The following is a 20,438-nucleotide window of genomic DNA, read 5'->3' as shown; positions in this document are numbered from 1 at the left end:
TGGAACGTGAATGAGGAAACGTTTATCGATGGAGATTTACGTAGATATCAATTAATATTCTGGCTTTTCTTTTACGGTAAATAGATATATCTAATTTACTGATTCCAAAATGGGGAAATTACAAGGACATTTTTACAAGACTGATATAGATCAGTGATCCACAAACTTTTTGGGCTTTGTATGAAAAGACTAACGATATATCAAAAAAAAAAAAATGGAGTTAAGTAAGAAGCACTGAAGGAAGTAAAGAGTGTTTCAAAATCAGACGAATGGAAAATCAAATTTACATTGTCAAAATGAAACTTTATATTCTCTCTTTGAGGCTCTGCACCAGTTAGGAACCCCGGCTATATAAGGCACATTCACAAATTTATTTTTAGACAATTACAAGTTTAAACGGTATAAGAAAAAAAAAATATAGGTTTTGATTTACAACGCACTTTGTTTCCATCATTTTTTATTATCCTGGCAGTTTGGGTTATTCAGCCACACGAGGAAATACATCTGTGAGGATGATCGGAGTAAAACTCGACTATAAGACCAGCCTGCTTTAGTCTAGAGATTAAAGCCTTGAAGCAATGAGAACTGTGGTACTTGAGTTTTGCAGTTGATTAATAGGATTTAGAAGTTCATAATCTCGCTCATTTAATAGCAATGCATTTTATTTACTGCTTTATTTATTTGAGGGTTGCAGAGTTTTGCGTCTGATCGTGGTTGGCCATGGGGCCTGCAGCTAATGAATCGTTCTCATATGAATGCTAGGCTATAACGATGCAGATCTGTCTGAAATGAATCTCCACTTTACAGAGGCTCGGAGACGCGTATTACCGTCGGCCTCGGTGCTGCCTTGGCTTCCCTATTGTGATTGTAAAAAGGCTCCGCGGGAGCAGGTGTGGTGGGAACTCAAGGCCATTCTCCTCTACATTACAATATAATGTAATTACCTTGCATAGGAATCAAGGCTTCAAGTGAATTTGCGTGATAAATGGAGGAGGGGACATGAAAGAAGAAGGACCTCCGCGTCCTACGGGGGAAGTTTACTCTGATTGCATCCTGGGAAAATCACAGTTGGTGTGAGTCAGACGGCATGACTGCGAGCCAGCCTCCGTGTTTGAAATTTGGATTCATCCAGCCTCGTCGCTGAAGCGTTTTATAAGAGACGGCGCCTACTTGGCCTGCCAGCTCCATCTAACCACCATCTTGGCTTTTTGACTCAACAAATACCTTTAAAAGACCAAATAAGAACTTAATTGAGTGACAGAAATACAGTTTGAGAAAGAAAAGTGCTTTAGAGTGTCTCTAAATGATTCTGACATGTAACCCGGTGCGGTTTTGGTTGAGCTGGACGGTGCATGTGTGAATGTTTGCACTAAGAGACTAATGGGATGTACATTTGTTAAGGATGTTTCTCACCAGAGAAAAAAAAAACCCCAAAACAAGACATTCTTGTTCCTGTTCACTGAGGATCGGAGCGCCATGGAGCAGAAATCTCTGATTGTATCGCAGAAGTAGAGCGGAGAGGAGGGAGGCAAAGAGGTGAGACGCAAAAAAAATACAAAAAGAAGGAACAAATTAGGGGAGAAAGGAAGTTGTAGACGTTAAAAACTGAAGCTGAGATACGTGGCTGCATGCATCCAGACATTCAATCCTCCTGGCTACGTCTGGGAGAAGATGACTTATGGTAATATGACTCAGTGGGCTTAAGAATGACTGTATGTGTGTGTGTGAGAGAGGGCGACAGGGGGATTCTTGACCAAGCATCACGGATCCACTTGTTGAATCGACATAAAGCAACGTGACGGTTAAATCCAGGCCCCGGAGGAAATCGTACACCGACACACTCGACGGACCCGGGTCCTGTTTACACGAGTAAACACACATCCCTGGACGCAATAGAGGACACGGGCTCTCGGCTCTGCGCACAATGGGAGATTATGAAATCATCACTTGTCTGAGCAGGTCTCCGGAGCCGATGCCAGGGAATACCAGGGGGCCGTGAAGCTGAACTCAGCTGAAACAGATGGAGGGGTTCACCGAGGGTGGAGGAGCTGCAGCGAGTGGAACTAAGACGTTTTCCTCCCGTATTATCTTCAGCGTCGTGGGGGGGGGGGTGAGGGGGTGAGGGGGGGGTAGCCTCTCAGGAAATGACTAGTGACCTCTCTGCACATGCGAGGTACATTTCCTGTCAATAGGCTGGATAAAGCAAATAAAACCACGACTTTAACAGAGAGAGAAACAAAAAAACGCAACTAATCGGTGTGACTGTAAACTTAAAACCGATTTTTAAACAAAGTGAAACAGGGAGAGACTAAAAACAGCCGATCGTCCAACGTACAACTGAACCAACAAGCTGCCAAGTGTCTTTTTAAAAAAAATGTAATTCAGCCTAAACGTTGTTCAAACTAACAAATCAGAGGCACCGTATTCAATCACCACGATCTCAACATGAAGCTAATTCTAATGAAACCTTCTGGTGCAAAAAAAAAAAAAAAAGTTAAATGTCTTATGTCGGCCGGCTCGCGTGAAGTCGTGGAGTTCAGCTGTGAGACATTTCGCAACCCATGATGTCACACAAACACTTTGGACCGCCTCCCGTCCAGATCAGTTTGTTCGACTCACCTCACGCTCTCCTGTGTATAATTACCCCCCCTTGAGTTTTAACCCCCCGCCCCCCCAACCACCACCAGCTGCAACTTTTCCCCAACCCGATGACAAATCCCCCCCCCCGACCCCACCCAGAGGTTCGGTCCTGCAGATGTTTCTGGGCCGAGCGGATTCCTTCCTGCTGAAGCCGGCTTTACCTCAGCTCTCGCCGGGGGAATACACGGGGTTAATGTTGAGTTTTTTATTTATTTATTTTTTTTTATGTGCCAAGTTTTATGTTAATGTGTTCATATATTCATATCACGCTTTTCATCGATGGACAACTGTCAGTCCATTCCCACATAATGACCCACAGCCGATATCCAGCAGTTCTGAAAATGACTGATTCACAATTAACACCATTTATTTTATACGGATTTCAACCATGTAACATTTGAAGCGACTCCAATGTGTCCAATGCTAAAATATATGAAAAATGTGCACATTTGATGAAACTAAAGACATCAAATTATGTCATTTTGAATAAATTAGCAGCTGAAATAGCCACAGGACTCTCTGGTAAAAGAACTCAACTCAATCTGGTGACAATGGACATATGGTGTTTAAAATTCAAAAACTAACGTGTGGAAAGATCAATATTGTAATATCGGCGCTTATCAGGCTATAATGTGATTCATGACAATGTTAACTTAACTATTGTTGATTTTTGACGACGAATTCAAGACATAATTGCCTTTTTTAAATCACATTTCAAATGAATTTAGTGGTTTTGTTGCGAGTTCCTTCAAATCCATCCCATCCTGACTCAGATTTGGGATATCTTGCAGTTCGTTTTCTAAAATCCAGTGTTGGAGGTTCGATTGAACAATCCCAGTGTGGATGAAGGCGGAGCCCCCCTTTGTCCTTTGTCCTTTGTCCTACCTTGGAGATGTAGGCCTTGATGCCTTCGGCCAGTTTGATGCAGTGCTCCCCGAAGAGCTGGGCCAGCGGGTCGGGGATGTCCTGGTCCTTATCCAGAGCGTTCAGTAAACTCAGGCACTTCAACTCCTCCGTCACCCCCTGGCTACGCACCTGCGACGCAAAGACAAAAAGCAGAGACCTCGTCAACACGGCCTAAAAACATTTGTTGTTTTTTTTGGTTCCCCGACAACTTTCAAGCGTCCAGGACAAACTTTACAATCTGTTCATGGACTTCGAGTCATAAAAATCTGCAAAGTATGAGTAATTAAAACGACTAGCCCTCGCGAGGAACAATGCAGCCTGTGTTTTCAACGTTTTATAGTTGCACTACATCGAGATGACCTGAATAAACCTTAACAAAAAACCTTCATTTACATACATTCTATAAGAGTTTCCCCTCACAGCTCCATGGTTTTAACGCTGAACCTAATTAAAGCCCCACTTCATCCCTTCAAGCGAGTAAAGGAGAATAACTGCGGAGTAAATCTGTCAGTAATACAGTTAATAAAAGCCGCCATTACTGGCTTTCCTGTTTTGCTTCTTCATATTATGGCCATCGCTTTATTTTTTCAATGCCCTCCTGAGACGCTGATGCATGCCGTGCAACTTTGTCATCCTCCAGTGTGCCGTTACTCTCGCCGCACTGTCACACGATCGCGTCGTTTCGACGCCCGTTTCCTCCCGCATGTGTTTCTCATTACACCGATGCCGGGTTGTTGTTTTTTTCTTAACAATTATCTCAAATATTGTTTTTCCACCCCCCCCCCCTTTGAGACTATTAAGCACTAATTTCTCTGCCTCAGAAGCAAAACAAGGTACTAAGAAGGCAATTTGACGGAACTACGGGCAATTTGTTGTTGAATTGAATCACATTTATTTAAGTGGTAGGAGAACGACTTAACATATTTGCAGTACAAGTCACTGAATATTAGTCAGCGATTACACAAAAGGTGCAGGATTTACTTTAATAACTGCTAACTTTTAAATTTTTCCCCCCCAAACTAGTTACTGACAATCGCAAAAATCTTGGAAAAGGAGCAATACAACATATTGACACTTAAATATTTTCCCTCTTTGCCTCGAGTAAAAATAATAGTTATTTGCAGTACACAATTGTGTTGTTGTGGCGTTGCCATGGTGCATCGTCTGAGCCGTTTTGGGTCAGAAATGATGGATTTGCTCATTAAAATCGGCTGAAATTACAATTAATTCACAGGAAGACGCTCTATAGTTTTATATCAGTCGTGGAGAAACTCTTACGAATTAACAATAGAGGGAAAAAAATGGCATCAAAAGACCCGAGAGAATGATTATATATCTAAACACTTAATCACAATTCAAACGCAAAAGCACCACAATTGGTGGAACCTTTTCTTTACGTATGTTAAAAGCATGCACGGAATATCTGATGTAGTTTTACACGTACATGAAAATAATGATATGCACCCATACAGGCATATATTTTGTTATACTTGCATATTTTTCTATACGTAGGTGGTCTTTAACACAAATCTTTCACCACTTTGTTCATGGCGGAATAAATTTAACACAACAGTTCCTCGCTCACATGTTTTTTTTTGTCTTCATATGAAAGATTTTAAAATGACATTTCCCTCACGTTACTGGGTTAACAAGCTCCTTCCCCCAAAAATAACCCATTTCACTTTCACGAAGCCATAAAACTGAAATGTAACATGACATGTTATACTAGTTTGAACAAGTTATGATTCATATTGCTGTAAAATGCATCATTAGCCGGCTTGTTGACAGCGTTGATGTTTGGACGGAACCAACTCTTGACGGGCGCGGGGGGGGGGGGGGGGGGGGGGGGGGGGGATTTACTCGAATGGCACAACCCATCTGCTTGGCCGCCGTGCACGCAGGAGGCTGCTGTATTACACATTCGGTGCGAAACGGTGCAATTATCCTGAGAGACTTGTCGAAAGACGCTTGAGTTGAAGGACAGAAAGAACATTTGTTAATCTTAGCGTGAAGATTTGAGAGTGTTTCTGGATGGAACCGCAGAATGAGTGCTCTGCAACGCTTCGTGTAGCAACACACACACACACACACACACACACACACACACAGAGAAAACGCATCAAGACGTCTAATAAGACACAATTATATGAACAATCCCTGTGAGGCCGAAGGGGAAACTCGTTGTTTCTTTTCCTCGTTCCTCCTGTTTGGCAGCTGCTTGCATCTCACATAACAACTGTTTCTTTCGTATGTAGTTTTCAGGCAGCTCGTGTGTGTGTGTGTGTGTGTGTGTGTGTGTGTGTGTGTGTGTGTGTGTCCTTCAGGGAGGTTGTGAGCGTCACGGTCTGAAAGCTCTGCTAATGACTCTATAACAAGCACTGATGAGGAAAGAAAGATTACAGAGCTGCACTCCTTCAACCCCTCTCTTTATTTTTATTAATCTCCTTCCGGTTCACCCCAGTTCTCCAATGACCCCCCCCCCCCGCCTCCCATTCATGTTATTCTTTTTCTATATCTCCCATATCCATAGTGAGGTTCCGCGCCACCTTTCTTCTCAAGCACTTATTTCTTCCTCATATCTTAAAGGATCATGTTGACGCTCGGAGTGGATCCCTCTGTTCCTCGCGTAGATAACGGAGTGTCTGTGTTTGGAAATCGGCTCACACCAAGCGGGAAACGGAGGGCGGTTATGAGAAAGACCAGCGTTTAATAGACGGGGGGGGTTTGAACCCCAGGCCTGAATAGATGACTCACGTCTTTATGGCCTCACACACGTCCTTTCATGGTCAGATCAATGTCTCATATGATAAACTTTGCGTGGTATAAAACTTGGGACTTTTTTTTTGGGACGTACTACTGCAAAGTTATTGCAGTTATTTGATATTTTATATTCAGACGCAGCCAATCTGAATATACAGATACAGTTTTATAGTTTTAAACCCATTCAGGGTGTATGTCACTCACTTTTCGTCGCTCCCATAGCATCTATGACAGTTCCATGTAGATGTCTTGTAATGTAATCATGTAATGACGTCATTAAGGAGCTTCTAGAACAGCGACTTCCCCGACTGAGGAGTTGGCAACACTGGGATAAGTTTGCATGAAAACATGAAAAAAATGTACTTACTCACCTATTAAAAGAAGGCAACTGTCTTTTTGAAGGTCTAAGCCTCAATGTCCAACATTCTCAAAACTTAGGGTTGAATAAATAATTAAATGCTAGTAACAATTACTTAACTGATCCATTTTCTTTCTCCAGACGTTTTAATTGTCTCAAGGCAATTGTGTGCTAGTGTGGCTTTCAATCAAACTGCAAGATGAGAATGTGAATTACCGCCAATTACTAATCAATGTTTGGAGAACACAGGTTCTTTTATATAAACCCCCCCCCCCTGAATTCAACTATGTTATTTATCAAAGTACTTAAAAAAAACAGAAATTCTCCATATAAAGTAGCGCTTTCCAAAATTATGAACTGAGGAGGAGTTCATTTGAATCACATTCATTTTAGAACCCTATATACACAATTCTTGTTGTTGTTTTATTGTTTTGGATAACGATTTACCTTCAAACGAAAGAAGTTGTTGTTTAAATCATGTGCTGTCAACATGAGTACAGTATTTATCAAAAAAACAAAACAACCATGCCTGCACTTGGTTATGCTCCGCTGCTGTTTCAGGACCTATTTTGTAAACTTCTAAATTGTTTCCTTCGTCCGTCTTTTTGGACTCGGGCTCGCTCGTCCCACATTGCATCCATTGTCTCTCGGTGTGGGCGCGACGAGCGAAGAGGAAGCGCGGCGGCTCATCTGCATACAATCAGACCCCATCAAAAAAAAAAAGAAAAACTGCTGACAGTGGCGTCTGGGCACAGACACTTTGTCTGTTGCGAGGAGGCGTGCGATGACAGCGAGCACAGGCTAGGGGGGGAGTGACGGCGAGTTTCCCAGCATGCACCGGCGGATCTGAGCTCAGTCGGCAACCAGAGAAGCAGCGAAGGTCGGCGCCGTGTTTTGTGCCCATTAGAGGTTTTTGATGGGACCGGGCGGGTGGAAGGGGTAGTGTTTTGATCTATTATGGGAAAGAGGAGATAAAACTCCGTGCACGTCGCCGCAAACGAGATTAGACGTGAACGTTCCGCTCCATTAGCGTTCGGAACGGAGGCCAAAAGGCTAAAAAACAAGTGATCCCGAGACGCATTATCGCCAACCTCATGCACTTTAGTTTGCCTTCTGGATGCATCCCCAATCAGGATGTGTCTTTGCGGGTATTAATAAGTGAGAGGTAATTTAATTTTAGGAAACTCCGAGGATTAAATTGCCCCGAAATCATGCAACATAATGTCACAAAACCCACATTTCCACACAATTTTCGCCGCCGTCAGGGCCAGCTTTCTTTGGACACAAAACGCGGGGGTTTTTCTTTAATTTTTTACTGCTGCTCAAGTTTTTACTTTCCTGCCAGAAGTGGTACGAATCGTCCAAACAAGGCCGAGAGGAGGAGAACATTAACTTTATCACCAACATCAGACGCGGTATGTAATTAGCCGATCCATTTCTAATCAGAGCTGAACCTTTGGCCTGCGCTGATTGGCCAGAATCCCTGTAGGATATCAATGTTTTAATTCTCATCAGAGCTTTACCACCGAGACCGTTCAGTCACGAGTTCGTAATGCCTCAGAAATGAATTACAAGTTCTGCCCAAATGTTGACTCACAATGTATGACATCTTTTTATACTTTTTTTTTTTCCCTCAATGAGGTTCTGGTGGAAACAAAGGCTTAGTTTCCATGACAGTGTTGCGACATCTCTTTTGAAGTCATGATTTAAAAAAAAAAAAAAAACTGAGACATGTGTTTGAGATTAGAAATGTCAAAAAAAAAAAAGAATTAAGCATTCATCCAAAAAGGTCATGAGGATCAACCTTCTTCGGACCATGAGTGTGCTCAAACAAATTCTCATTGTGTGCCGCGTCTCAATGTTTCTCACAAGTCGGATTCTCTGTTCGAAAACCTTGAGCATCTCTCAAAACTCAAGAGGAAGATCTGTGCATGTTGACTGTTCCTCCAGATTCATGGCAACTGATCCTTGACCAACCTTGAGTTCCAGCCAAAAGCAAAAAGACTCTTGAAAATCTCTTAATATCCCTCAAAAGTCACAGTGATTCATCCTCTCTTCATCTCCCAGAAGTCGTTAAAGTTATTTCCCTGCAAACCTAGATTATGTCCAACAGGCATGAGGATCCTAAACGTTGGTCCACAATTGTAAAGGCTGACGTGTTGCGTCCACTTTCCATTCTTTGGCTGATAAAATAGTATTTTAGCTTCATATAAAAAAAAAAGAGGTTTTGTGGTTTGACATCTCAATAGATGTGAAGCCTGCTTCTCATGAGAGATGTCGGTGAAACCTGTGTCAGGCTATCGTTGCACTTCTTTACAAATATACAAAAGGTTCACCCTCGCCAATCTGCTTTCAATACCAGACTCTGCTTCACAAATGCGTAAAGCTGCCAAAGAATCAAGCGGCTCTTTAAACCGAACCTGCAAAGCCAAAAACTCTCCTAACCCTGTTGGCCGACTTCGAATATGTAGTTTGTCTTCCTTTCCTCTTGACATTAAACCCCCCCCCCCCTGCTGATTTGCATCAAACCAATATCGTTTGACCGTCGCAAGGCCAAGAAGCCTGAAACCAGACGCCCATTTAAAGTGACTGTATCAATTATTTTCAGTGCTCACTTTGGGTTTTTGGTTTAGAAAACAGGAACAGTTGGAAATCTTCAGACAGGAAAATGTGAGATATCCTGTCGGCCAGTGTGGACATGCAGAGACGAGGAGGGGAGGGGTAGTGTGTGTGTGTGTGGGGGGGGGGCTCTGAGCCTCAACATCATTATCATGCCCTGGGAGCATGCATCTGGAACTGCTCTGCAGGTTTTAAACTTGAATAGTTATAGGAGGACCCCCCCCCCTCCTCCTCCCCCTCCTCCTCCTCTCCTGAGTGCTCCTTTGACAGCAGTTTATCAGCCAAGTTCTAAAAAACCCTCGTTGCCAAATCCCCCGAATTCGCAACAACCGTCTGCTTTACCTGTCACTTCGGGGGAAAGTTACACCCCGGATGATTGAAGATTACCGAACCAATGGGCTGACAAGAAGTTGACTTTGGCTCCTTGAAACTGTGAAACATGGCCTCTTGACAGAGATTTGAATGATCACGTTTGAGTTCCAACCGAAAAAGATATAAAGAAGGTTTGCTTGGCAGTTCATTTATCAAAACATACTTGACTTCCCCCCCAAGGATAGATATTTTCCCTACTTGGGTGGGGGTGGGGCCCCAAAATATCGCTCCCTGTGCACTCGTCCCCCTGGTAAAGTATTTCTTCGTTGCGCTGACATCAATGACTCGTCCTTCACTTCGCTCCGCGGCAACGAGTCCGCCGGGTCCGGAGACGGGCGAACAAATGCCGAAAACATCTGATGCAACTCTCCGTTGGGTTGTTAAAGCAGCTTCGGCACCGCCGCCAGAGTCCGGGCGGGCGGGTCGGGGGGGGAGAAAGGACGATTGTGTGCGAGTGTCTGTAAATATTATCTTCAACGGACATTACGCCTGGCAGATGTTTTCGTCACGATCGAAGGTCAATTCCTGTGTCCGCGAGTCACTGGCGAGTATTTCCGCCCAGTCTTTCAAGTGGAGACGTTCTCCGTGATGTAATGCATTCGAGTTGCCGTGTTCAGGGACGCCGAAAGCGAAAACATCTGGAAGAATGCGCATGAGAATGTCACGTCATCATTTACAAATCATCTTATTGGCGTTGTCCTCTGCATTTCCCAGAAAGGACTCTGCTACTTATTCAATCAGGTAAATTGTTCAAGTTCAAATTATGATGTTGTCATACGTTGTCAAAGATAGTGGCTGCCAAGATGGCCGCCCTTTTTTCTTTCCCTCTCTCACAGGATTCTACCTATTGGGCCAATTTAACAGATTACAGACAAACTCAGACTGACTCAACCGAACACAGCAGATGGGAATGGGAGCTGCGTCAACGATTTATTCCGGATGTCCTCCATCTTGGTATTTCGAAAGCATTCTTGTCACGCTTGTGTCGCGGTTTCAAAGATTTAAATATGCAGTTACCGGTTCCACTACTGCGACAATAGGAGCTACAGGCTCCAAGTAAACAGCAGGTTCCACAGTGTGGAAGTGACACACTTTGATGGCTTTACGTCCCCATCCCTTTGATGGCTTTACGTCCCCAACCCTTTGATGGCTTTACGTCCCCAACCCTTTGATGGGGGACGGCTTTACGAGTACTGGAGTAATCCCTTCTCAGGTAAAAGCTGTTGTCATTCAGACACATTCTATGCACATAACAGTGAGGATTACACTCCTCATAACAAAGGAAAAGCAGCAGAACTTGCCGAGTCGGTGTTTTTTTTTTTCTTTTTTGACCAACAATGGGGTGAAACAACAGGCCTGGAACTTTCAGTCAAATGCCTTCGTGAATTGACTTGTCAACAATGAAGGTCTTGCATATGAAGCTGTTGTTTCCCAACCTCTCCTGCTGTGGTGACAGCCGATAATGCCGAGTCACGTTTCAGCGACGACTCGGGCCTTCGTTTACGCAACGTTTTCAAACTTCTGAACCTTATCATGACAGCAGGAAGCTACGACCGTGAAGGGAAACTTCAACAGTGACAGGTTGGCAATGGAGACAGAAGCAACATCGGGTCTGACTCACTGCAGCCTGAAGTCGGCACAATTCAAAAGAAGGCATAAATCAACCGTGAAGCCTTCATCAAATGGTCAAATTTGACGAGTCGGGAAAATAATTGCATTCCAGACCCGCTGGAACTCGAACACAAGTTGGCGGAATCCAAAGAGGGCTGGTGTCAAATCGCCTCAATTGATCCAGTGAAGGACACTCAATGTGATGACGGTCACTATTAGCGCTGACTCGGCAAATATAGTCACAAGCTGACTCATAGACGTCGACCAATATGAATAGTGAAAAAAAACAAAATTGGAGGAACTTCAAGTCTTGAACGAGGAAGCAGAACTCCTCGTTCTTTGTCTTTCTGCACCTTATTATAGAGAATCTCTTTGAGATATATTAGTTTTTTTCAGCATGAAATCATCCTCGCTGCGTGATGGAGAATCCATCATTCCACATCCAGGATCCCGCCGGCGCCGGCCTGTTCAACACCGCCGCGAGAACATTTGTTGGACGTTTGCATCTCTGTCAGCACGGATACTTCCAAGTAGTTTTTTTTTGTGCTTTTTTTTCATCATGCCTGCATCCACCTCTGGAAAGTTAGTATTAAATTTGAAGTGGGGCCGTTTTCTCAGGTTTCATTTTAAACTCGACGACACTGACCAAAGAATATGTTTAATACATGAGATGATTTACAAACATGTTCCCTTGTTACTCTGGGAACATGTTTTATTCAGGTTTTCACCGCTTCTTGTACATTTTGTTGCAATTCAGCAGTGTATTATTGCATTTTTACTATAAGTAAACTGGATATATAATAATAGAGAATACTTTTTATTTAGTTTGGATGCTCGACCTCTCTCAGTTTCTTAATATCTTCTTCTGCGGTATTGCTAAAATCCTTTCAAGTTGTATTAAAAAGTAACTGAGCAGCTTTTAAACGTGTGCAATATGTGAAAAGATCATAATTTAGCTAGAAATGTGAAAATTGTGTGCTTTTCCAATGTATTAAGTCTTTAAGATTCACTGACAACATCACATAATTATAGCTTGTAAGTATATATTAGAAAAATTCCTCCAACTGTGAATAAATGACTGAAGAGTTGTGGAACGAGTTCTAAAAGTCACATAACACACACACACACACACACACAAAAAAAAGGGTGAAACTCTGTGTAGACTTCTCACGCGGTCACGAAGCTATTTCATGATTCTAAATTTGAACTTTAGTGATTTATTAGCGACGACGGCGCTCTCTGGATAGAAGAGCTAAACTGGGACGGTCCCTATTGGCAAGCCTTCGGAGATGATCGGCGCTGCACGAAGAGCCACACACACACACACACACACACACACACACACACACACACACACACACACACTATCCCGGCCCTCTCATGGCTGTCCGTGTTGAATTAGACGACGGGGCTCCAGAGAGACTCGCAGAGAGGCTGACAGAGCTCCTGTGATCCCCGCGCCGGCTCTCTCAGGAAGCGGCAAACAATGCCTCACTGTTCCCTCCCCTGTGTGACTGGATGTGTGTGTGTGCGTGCACATATGCAATGCGTGTGTGTGGCCTGGCCCAGAGTGTGTGAGTGCAACAGAGTGACTGTGTGTGTGTGTGTGGCGGTGGCGGTGGGGAGGGGTTGGACCTTGCTGGACACCAAACCCTGAAAAGAATATCTCAGAGGGCCACTTGGAAACCAAGCTACAATTTTGTGTGCGCGTGCATGTGTGTGTGTGTGTGTGTGTGTGTGTGTGTGTGTGTGTGTGTGTGTTTGGGAGTTTCTTGGCAGTCCAAAACTCTCATTTGAAGGGATTAGGAAGAGGAGAAGGCGGCCACGTAACTCAAATCCAGCGGACCAGAGGTCTGAGCTGAGAGTGTGTGTGTGTGTGTGTGTGTGTGTGTGTGTGTGTGTGTGTGTGTTTCGAGATGAACAGCAAACAGAGAGAAGCCACGACCAAGTAAGACAGCGAAAGAAAGACTAGCTTCGCCGTACTTCCCTCGCTCCGCGGTGGAACAAAAAAAAAGCCGAGGCCTCGCTCGCCGTGGCACTGGGCGTAAATCACGTTGTCCAAACACGGAGGCAGCGAGATACAGAAGTGTGCGGGAGTTTTTTTTTTTAATAAAACACGCCGGAGACCAGCTTCATCATTTTGAGTTACGCCGAGACCCCCGCCGAAACGTCCGAGGGAGTGGAGCACGTTTAGAGGGTTTTTAGCGAGAGTGAGCGGTAAATACAAGTCCGCATGAGGTAGGAGGTGGATTTATGGTCAAACTGGTTTGATGTAAGTCAGAGAGGGAGAGAGAGAGAGAGAGAGTAAAAGTGAAAAGGAAAAAAAGAAAAACGTTGAATGTGTTGGATTTGGCACAATTTTTGTTGTTTTTTGACATTTAGAAAGGAAAACCTGCAAATTGAACTTAAGTGAGGAAGTGAGATATAGATGTTTTTGGTTTTTTCATGGATCAACGTCAATATTTTAAGACAATGATACTTGTGATGATGCAAAAAAATATATTTTACTAAAGTCTGGAGTCTAATTTCCATTGTTTTATACGATTTTGGTCCAAGAAATCAATTAAAAGAAGAAAACTGAGAGGAAAATTACACATTTATTTAACGGCATGGTAAAAAGTAAGCGTGGTTATTGTTCTAGGCAAATGACTGCATTTCTACAGATATTACTTTGGCGCCAAATCAATATTATTTGATAAGAATTGGCAGATATTGGTGGGAAAGCATAAATCTAGTTCTTTTTTTCATATGAGGAAAAAGAAGGAAGAAATGAGGAGAAAGAGTTTAAAAGTGGCGAGTAAAAGTAAAGTGTCATTAAAATAAGTGTACAACTTTGGGAAGTTTTGTTGAATTATTCTCATGACTGGATTGTTTGTTTTTTTTTAAATCAAAGGCTGAAGATCACTTAAGTAGGGTAAAAAAAACAACTTAACAAACGGGCAGCATCATTTGAATAATACACGAAACAACAAATCAGAACAGACGTGGTTCAGCAAAAAAGACTGCAAACTGCTGCCACATAGTTCTGCTGTGGTTTGGAGTCGGTCCTCGTGGGAGCAAACGGCCTCGGCGGTCTGTAGTACGACGCTACGGCGTCCGTCAGGAAGCCGCAAACCCGCTGCAGGCTCGTCCTGGAGGAGCGCAACGTGCAAACGGAAAAATCGCCACTCAAAACAACTTGCACAAATAATAATAATCAAAAATGGACATCCTCGCATCGTGTTAATACTTGGACATAAAGTTTTAATGCTGCAGAGTCGAGGGCCGGCAATAAAAACACAACGTAAAGCTTTTAAAATGACGTCTATCTGCTCGTAAACACTGGCGCATTGTGTCGGCCGTGACGGAGGCGCGGCGGTGATTTATGAGTTTTGCACTCCGGCGGCAGTGATTCGATTGTTGAAGAGGCGAAACGGGCTCCTCGGCTGCAAACGGGCAGTCACACTGACTTTACACGTGTGAAGAAGTTAACTAGTGTGTGTGTGGCATGTTTGCGAGTGTGTCTTTTTTTTTTTATTAGATAATGCATGTGTGAGATCTCATTAAAAAAAACGTGTGCGTCGAGGTTTACATCTGTGATTTATGGAGGTATTTAATGCATGTGCAGCCTGTTGTGTTTCCCCCCCCCACTTCATCATCATCATCATCATCATCATCCCCCCCGGGGGTGAAGGTGAGGGTGGCAGGCGGCCAGAACTGCGCCGACGCCGATTTAGTTGGCAAAGCGGCGCCGATTCATCCTGGTTGGACGTTTAATGACCAACAGAGAGAGAAATCAGTTCATTTTGATTCTGAACACTGGAGACATTTCAGATTTCTCCCACAAAACCAAAAGTCCAGGCCAAGTTTTTTTTGTCTCCCCCCCCCCCCCCCCACGGTGAGGCCTGCCAGAGCCCCGGCGCACATAACCGCATTCGTGAGGGGGAATGTTTTCAAACCCACAGGCCAAAGACGCAATCGTCAGAGAATAGAGACGTCGGTTTGCCTCAATGGGGCCAAAACCCAAAAAGTTTGTGGACATTTTAAATGAAGCTATCAAGTGAAGAACAAAAAAAAAACTTAAGATCTAAAGTATCGGCTTAGCGCGACGCACCGCGGGGTCGAATAGCGGCTGTATAACATGGCGACGTGGGGAAGAAGAGCTTTGTGGAAACAAATCCTTAAATCGCTTGTTGATCGTGAAACACGAGGAAGTCCCAACCCCCGGCCGAAAGGTGATTAAAAAAGAAAAAAAAAAACACGAAAAAACTGATCCTCCACTTCCGAGCTCGACCTCCCGTTTCCCCGTCTCAGTGTCTCGCTTGTTCTTCCGCGAGATGCCAGTCAGGTGGCGTTTTTTTTTTTTTCTTCCCCTCCCCCCTAGAGAGAAACAGTTTCTGCATGTCAACGTGAGTAAATGATGGATGATAAGATGAGAAGAAAAAAAATTGTCAGTGAGAGGAAATCCCTGTCAAGTGCAACAAAGTCGGGGATATGCTCCTTGTGCGTCCGATTCATTTCATTGTTCGCCGCGTCTCCTGAGGTTTAAACATCTCCAGCGGAGCGTGAAAGAAATAAAAGCCTTTCTTGATATCAAGAAAACGATCATTCCTGCATGCAAGATGCAACATGACAGTGATTTCATGCAAGCTTGTGACAAAAAAGCTTAATTCACACACCGATGCCGGATCATTCTTCATAAGGATCCAATTTCATCGGGTTTCAAAATAAAAGCTCCATTCAAAGACACAGCTGTGATGTTCTCCTTCTTCCTGCGTTAGTTTTGAGTCAATCTACATCTATTTTAGCACTTCGTTTATACAAATTTGAGCTGATCAATGCTACTTGAGGACATTGTTCTTTCGCTGCCACTAAATGACACACTGACAACTCAAAACGGCGGGAAACTCAAGTTTTCGAAAGCACTCCTACTCCAAATTGTCTCCACGGACGGAGTAAATAGTCCTTCTGCACAAACGTCTGCGTCGTCGCCATCGCTAATATTTAAAGTGGGCATGTGTGTTTGATTTCATTGCAAATAACAAATGATAGCACCCACTAGTGGCCCGGCATGCTAATTACGTTTTCAGCGATTTTGAAATGAAAAGCAAAAATTCATTTTCACTTGAAACGTTACGTAAGCAGGACCTTAGACGACTTGTGCTTTGTTATATCCATCACTTTGATCTTTTTCGGTTGCATCTTAAAACGTGATTTTTATCGTGATCAAGAGAAGTCTTTACTTGGGGGGGAAACCAAACCAAAACATCTTGATATAAATCACTGTACACAATCGCAGAACAGGAGTCTTGCCACATTGAGAAACGCGCATCGCATGAGCGGAACGGCGCGTGGAACTACATCAAAGCATCAAAGACTCAACATGTCCCACACTTGTTCCACTTGTTTGCATGTGCGGCAGGATTTATAGCTCCTATTGTGAAAGGCGATTCCAGTGTGTTTTGGTGAGGCAGCGGCTCTAATGGGAGAAGATAAGAGGAGACACCTCGCAGCAACTTTAGAAAAAACAAGCCCATCTTTCACTGCGCGAGACGCTTCACATGGCGTGCACATGCTCCTCACACGGTTAATTTTCTAAATCGATCTGGACGCCCGGCTTCTGCTTACAGGTATGAATGACAACACGAATGTTTCATCCGCCTGAACTGTCACAATCGCTAACTGCAGCTTTCGTGTCAGTGATTTTGTTCTTTCACTTGTTTGCGCGCCTTCCTCCTCCCCCCTGCTGTGAAGCGGCTTTAATACCACCACTCCCCGTCTCTCGCGTGTGGAACCGTGACCTTTCTTTGTCAGCGCGTTGCTGCTTTGGATTCCCTCCAGTTTAAATAAAGTTTGAAGACGTACAAAAGCTGGGCGGACCTGCTCCGACGCTTCTATTTTTTTTTTTTTTTTACTTCCTCGTTCCTTGAAACAATCGAGGACGCGATCGCGCCGGGGTTAAGATAAAGACAGAGATACTGCTGGGGCCGTCTCAAAGTTCACTGCGTGTTCACGGGGCGCTCGCTCGAAGTCCGCGGCCCCGAATCAGCGTTTTTGCTTTCAATTCTCCAAGTTGAGTTTCTGTTTCTCTGCAGAAAAGAAGTGATGATGACAGAGGTCGGGACTTTCCCGGTTGTCAATCACCTGTCGACGTGTGACGAATCACAAAAACGCTCCGGGCGACTGAATCTTCGCCAGGGATCGAGAAGAGGAAGAATTTCTTTTTGATTTAATGCTGACGAGGCAAGTCGTTATCCAAGACAGTAAAGTCTCAGACAGCAAAACCATTACGGTCTCGGGTTTACAAGACTTTCCCGTAAAAGCGTGTCTAATAAAGCAAAAGATCTTCTCTACCTGCTTTGTCCGACAATAACATGTTTCATGGCGTTTGGCAGGAAAGCAGGAGCGTCTGATGAAAACATCTGAAGGCCATTAAACTCAACTAAAGGTTTAGTCGCATATTAAACGCTTTTAACTGCAAATTTTTAAAAATTGGAGTCATATTTTGAGACACGATTGACAATTTGGGTTGTTTTAAGAGTTATTTACTTATTTCTTGACTTTTACAGCGTAATTTTAAATCTGGATAAAAAAACACAGTTATTTCAAGTTAAATTTACTTGATGCATGGACAGATAATTTAAGTAATTTTATTTTAAAATTTCATGTTTATATCTTATTAATTGCGGTACCTTTTTTTGTTTATCAAACGCATCTTTTATATCGTTTTAAACGCAATATCTGTTTACACCACTAGTGGGTGCTGTTGGTTGATTTTGTAACGAATCCACACGCACGTGCACGCAGACAACATTAAAACACTCACAACAAACAAAGTCGGACTGCTATCACAGTGACTCAACTATAAAGCTACAAAGTCCCATGAAAATTGTTGTTATTGTTATTTACTACGGCTGTGGCGCGCATGCTCAAAGGATCGTTTTCGAAAAGTGGCTTTTTTTCCCCCCCCTCCAGTTGCTCTGAGCACCATTGTTGTGTAAACAGAGACACAAAACGCAAGGAAGGTTTGACGCTTGAATTTGTTGCCGTGTAAACACCGACTCCCCCACATGCAAACAAAATTGAAAATACAAAAATTGCTCAGTCCATCAAATCCGAGTTCAACAAGAGTCCCTCGAAAGTCCGAGTTATATTCCTTTCCTTTGCCTCCTTCTCTCTCTTTGGCAGCGAACAAGATCAAACTGTTTCATCCGTCTGGGTTTCATTATCTCCACCTTTCTTTTTTCTTTTCTTGTCCATTCATTAGTCACAGACGAACACCTGTACATCGTAGGTGCTTTTCACCGCATGCTATTTCCTGACGCCGCAAATGAACATGCATCCCGGTAAGTCTGCGTTTTAATGGGATCCAAAGGACACGACGACTCTGTTCTCTGGATTCAGGCTGGGGCGACAGGGCGCCTCATCGCCGCGACGATTTCTACTCGACGTGAGTCACGTCGAGACGCTCCAGCGTGGCGTAAACAAACACTGTGGACTAAAAATCATAATTATGCCCCGAGCGACGCCTGCGTCGCGCTGTCGGTAAATAAAAAAACAAGATTACGGCAAATGAAAGCCTCTGTTTGGGTCAGTTGCGCTACTGTGGGGTCCTTTAAATGCCTGTGGGTGGGCAAGTCCAGCATGGGTGGGCAAGTGTGCAGTGTGGAGGTGGTGAGCAAGCATGACTCACATGGGGGGGGGGCGTTTCACCATAATGGCACAAATTGTAGCTGGTCTCTTGTTTTCCCTGGTGGGGTGCAGACGTCTTCAAACGAACAGAGAAAACAAAGAAAGTGGACACCCACAACGGCTGACAGATGTTATTTTAACACGGAAGGTTAGAGGCATTGTTCAGTGTCGGGGGGGGGGGGGGGGGGGGGGGGGCAGAAGAAAAACAGGTTGGAATCCGTAAAATGATGATCGATGCGAGAGAATGAAAAGCATTGCTCGGCGTTCTTTTATCGGGTTTGGGTTCATTAAAAGGAGAAAGTTTCATTTATCTTGTCTTTTTTTAGTATAATGTTATTTTGTTTTTACTGTTTTTTTTTTTTCAAACCCAAACTGTGACAAATTTCACCTAATGACGATCCCTGACATTTTTATTAGTATTTTTGTCCTTTTTTTTGTACCGTATGATATTAATGTGATGTTGTTTTGATGTATTATATACTTATGGGAAACAATAAAAATTTAAATGGATAAAAAAAACTACTGTTTGGGTCAAAGTTGCTAGAAATCATTTGCAGACTGACATGACGGAGCTAAAAGTGTGTGTGTGTGTGTGTGTATATGTGTGTGTGTGTGTGTGTGTGTGTATGTGTCAACAAGTGGCTGCCTGTGTGTTCTGACACGAGTCGCTGTGTCACCAGACGCCACAATAAACACACTGTTGACTTCTGGGAATTTTTATTTCTGCCACTGCCGTCCCTTTGTTTTTTTTTGTTTTTTTTTGCAAAAACACACATTTTTGCCAAACGGCGCAAAAATGCCCAAGCTTTGGAATACTGGCCGTGAAAGACGCGGAGCTATGTCGTGATGCGTCATTTCTGGGCGAGGTTTTGGTTTGGAGTTTGGGTTAGAGGGTAGGGTTTGGTAGGGTTGTAATCATTATAGCGAGGTTTCTGGGGAGTAAATGTAGGTCAGAGTGACGCCGTGAAACAAGACGGGGCAGAGCTCCACTCTGTACTGTAACGACTTGTGCTCGGATTCCACTCTTTCATGGTGATTCCTCTTAATAACCAACGCCTAATTCACCGATATTGACAATGAAGGACGTCAAATGACACTTTTATGACTTGATTTTGAAAGGAAGGCTTTGAATTCTAAAAAAGTGAGGTAAATTACCCAATTGAAAAGACGTTGTTTTTGCATTTTCATTTGGAAAACGGTGTCTGTTTACGCAGAAATTGGACAAAAGGTGTTGTTTTCAAAGTTGGGCCACTAGTGGCCGCTGTTGTTTGTTTATGTAAGGGAAACCACACAGACGATGAACAGTTACTGTAAAACTATTATAAAAGTCCCAGGAGAAAATGGACCGAGGGTCAAGAGACTCTTTAACATTTCTGTTTTTAAAAAGTTGCATTTTCACCATTTCCATGTCGCCGTTTTCAAATAGTTCCACTTGGGGGATCTGTTTTCAAAAAGTTGCATTTTCAGTGACCCCCCCGATTAAAACTGCATCACATTTAAC

At 43.5% G+C, this 20,438-nt stretch overlaps 1 protein-coding gene across 1 annotated transcript in view; it reads right to left on the bottom strand.

The window, feature by feature from the left end:
- tnfsf10l (TNF superfamily member 10, like) overlaps nucleotides 1-20,438 on the bottom strand; it is a 62,710-nt gene that overhangs the window by 28,946 nt on the left and 13,326 nt on the right. Inside the window, exon 2 of the mRNA XM_080519251.1 lies at nucleotides 3,526-3,675. Coding sequence (XP_080375377.1) covers nucleotides 3,526-3,675 — 150 coding nt within the window. The remainder of the gene's footprint in view (nucleotides 1-3,525; nucleotides 3,676-20,438) is intronic.

Source organism: Blennius ocellaris (assembly GCF_963422515.1).
Source record: "Blennius ocellaris genome assembly, chromosome: 23".
In the NCBI taxonomy this organism is placed as follows: domain Eukaryota; kingdom Metazoa; phylum Chordata; class Actinopteri; order Blenniiformes; family Blenniidae; genus Blennius; species Blennius ocellaris.
Note: the sequence above shows the minus strand (reverse complement) of the source record. Positions and strands in the feature narration are given on the sequence as shown.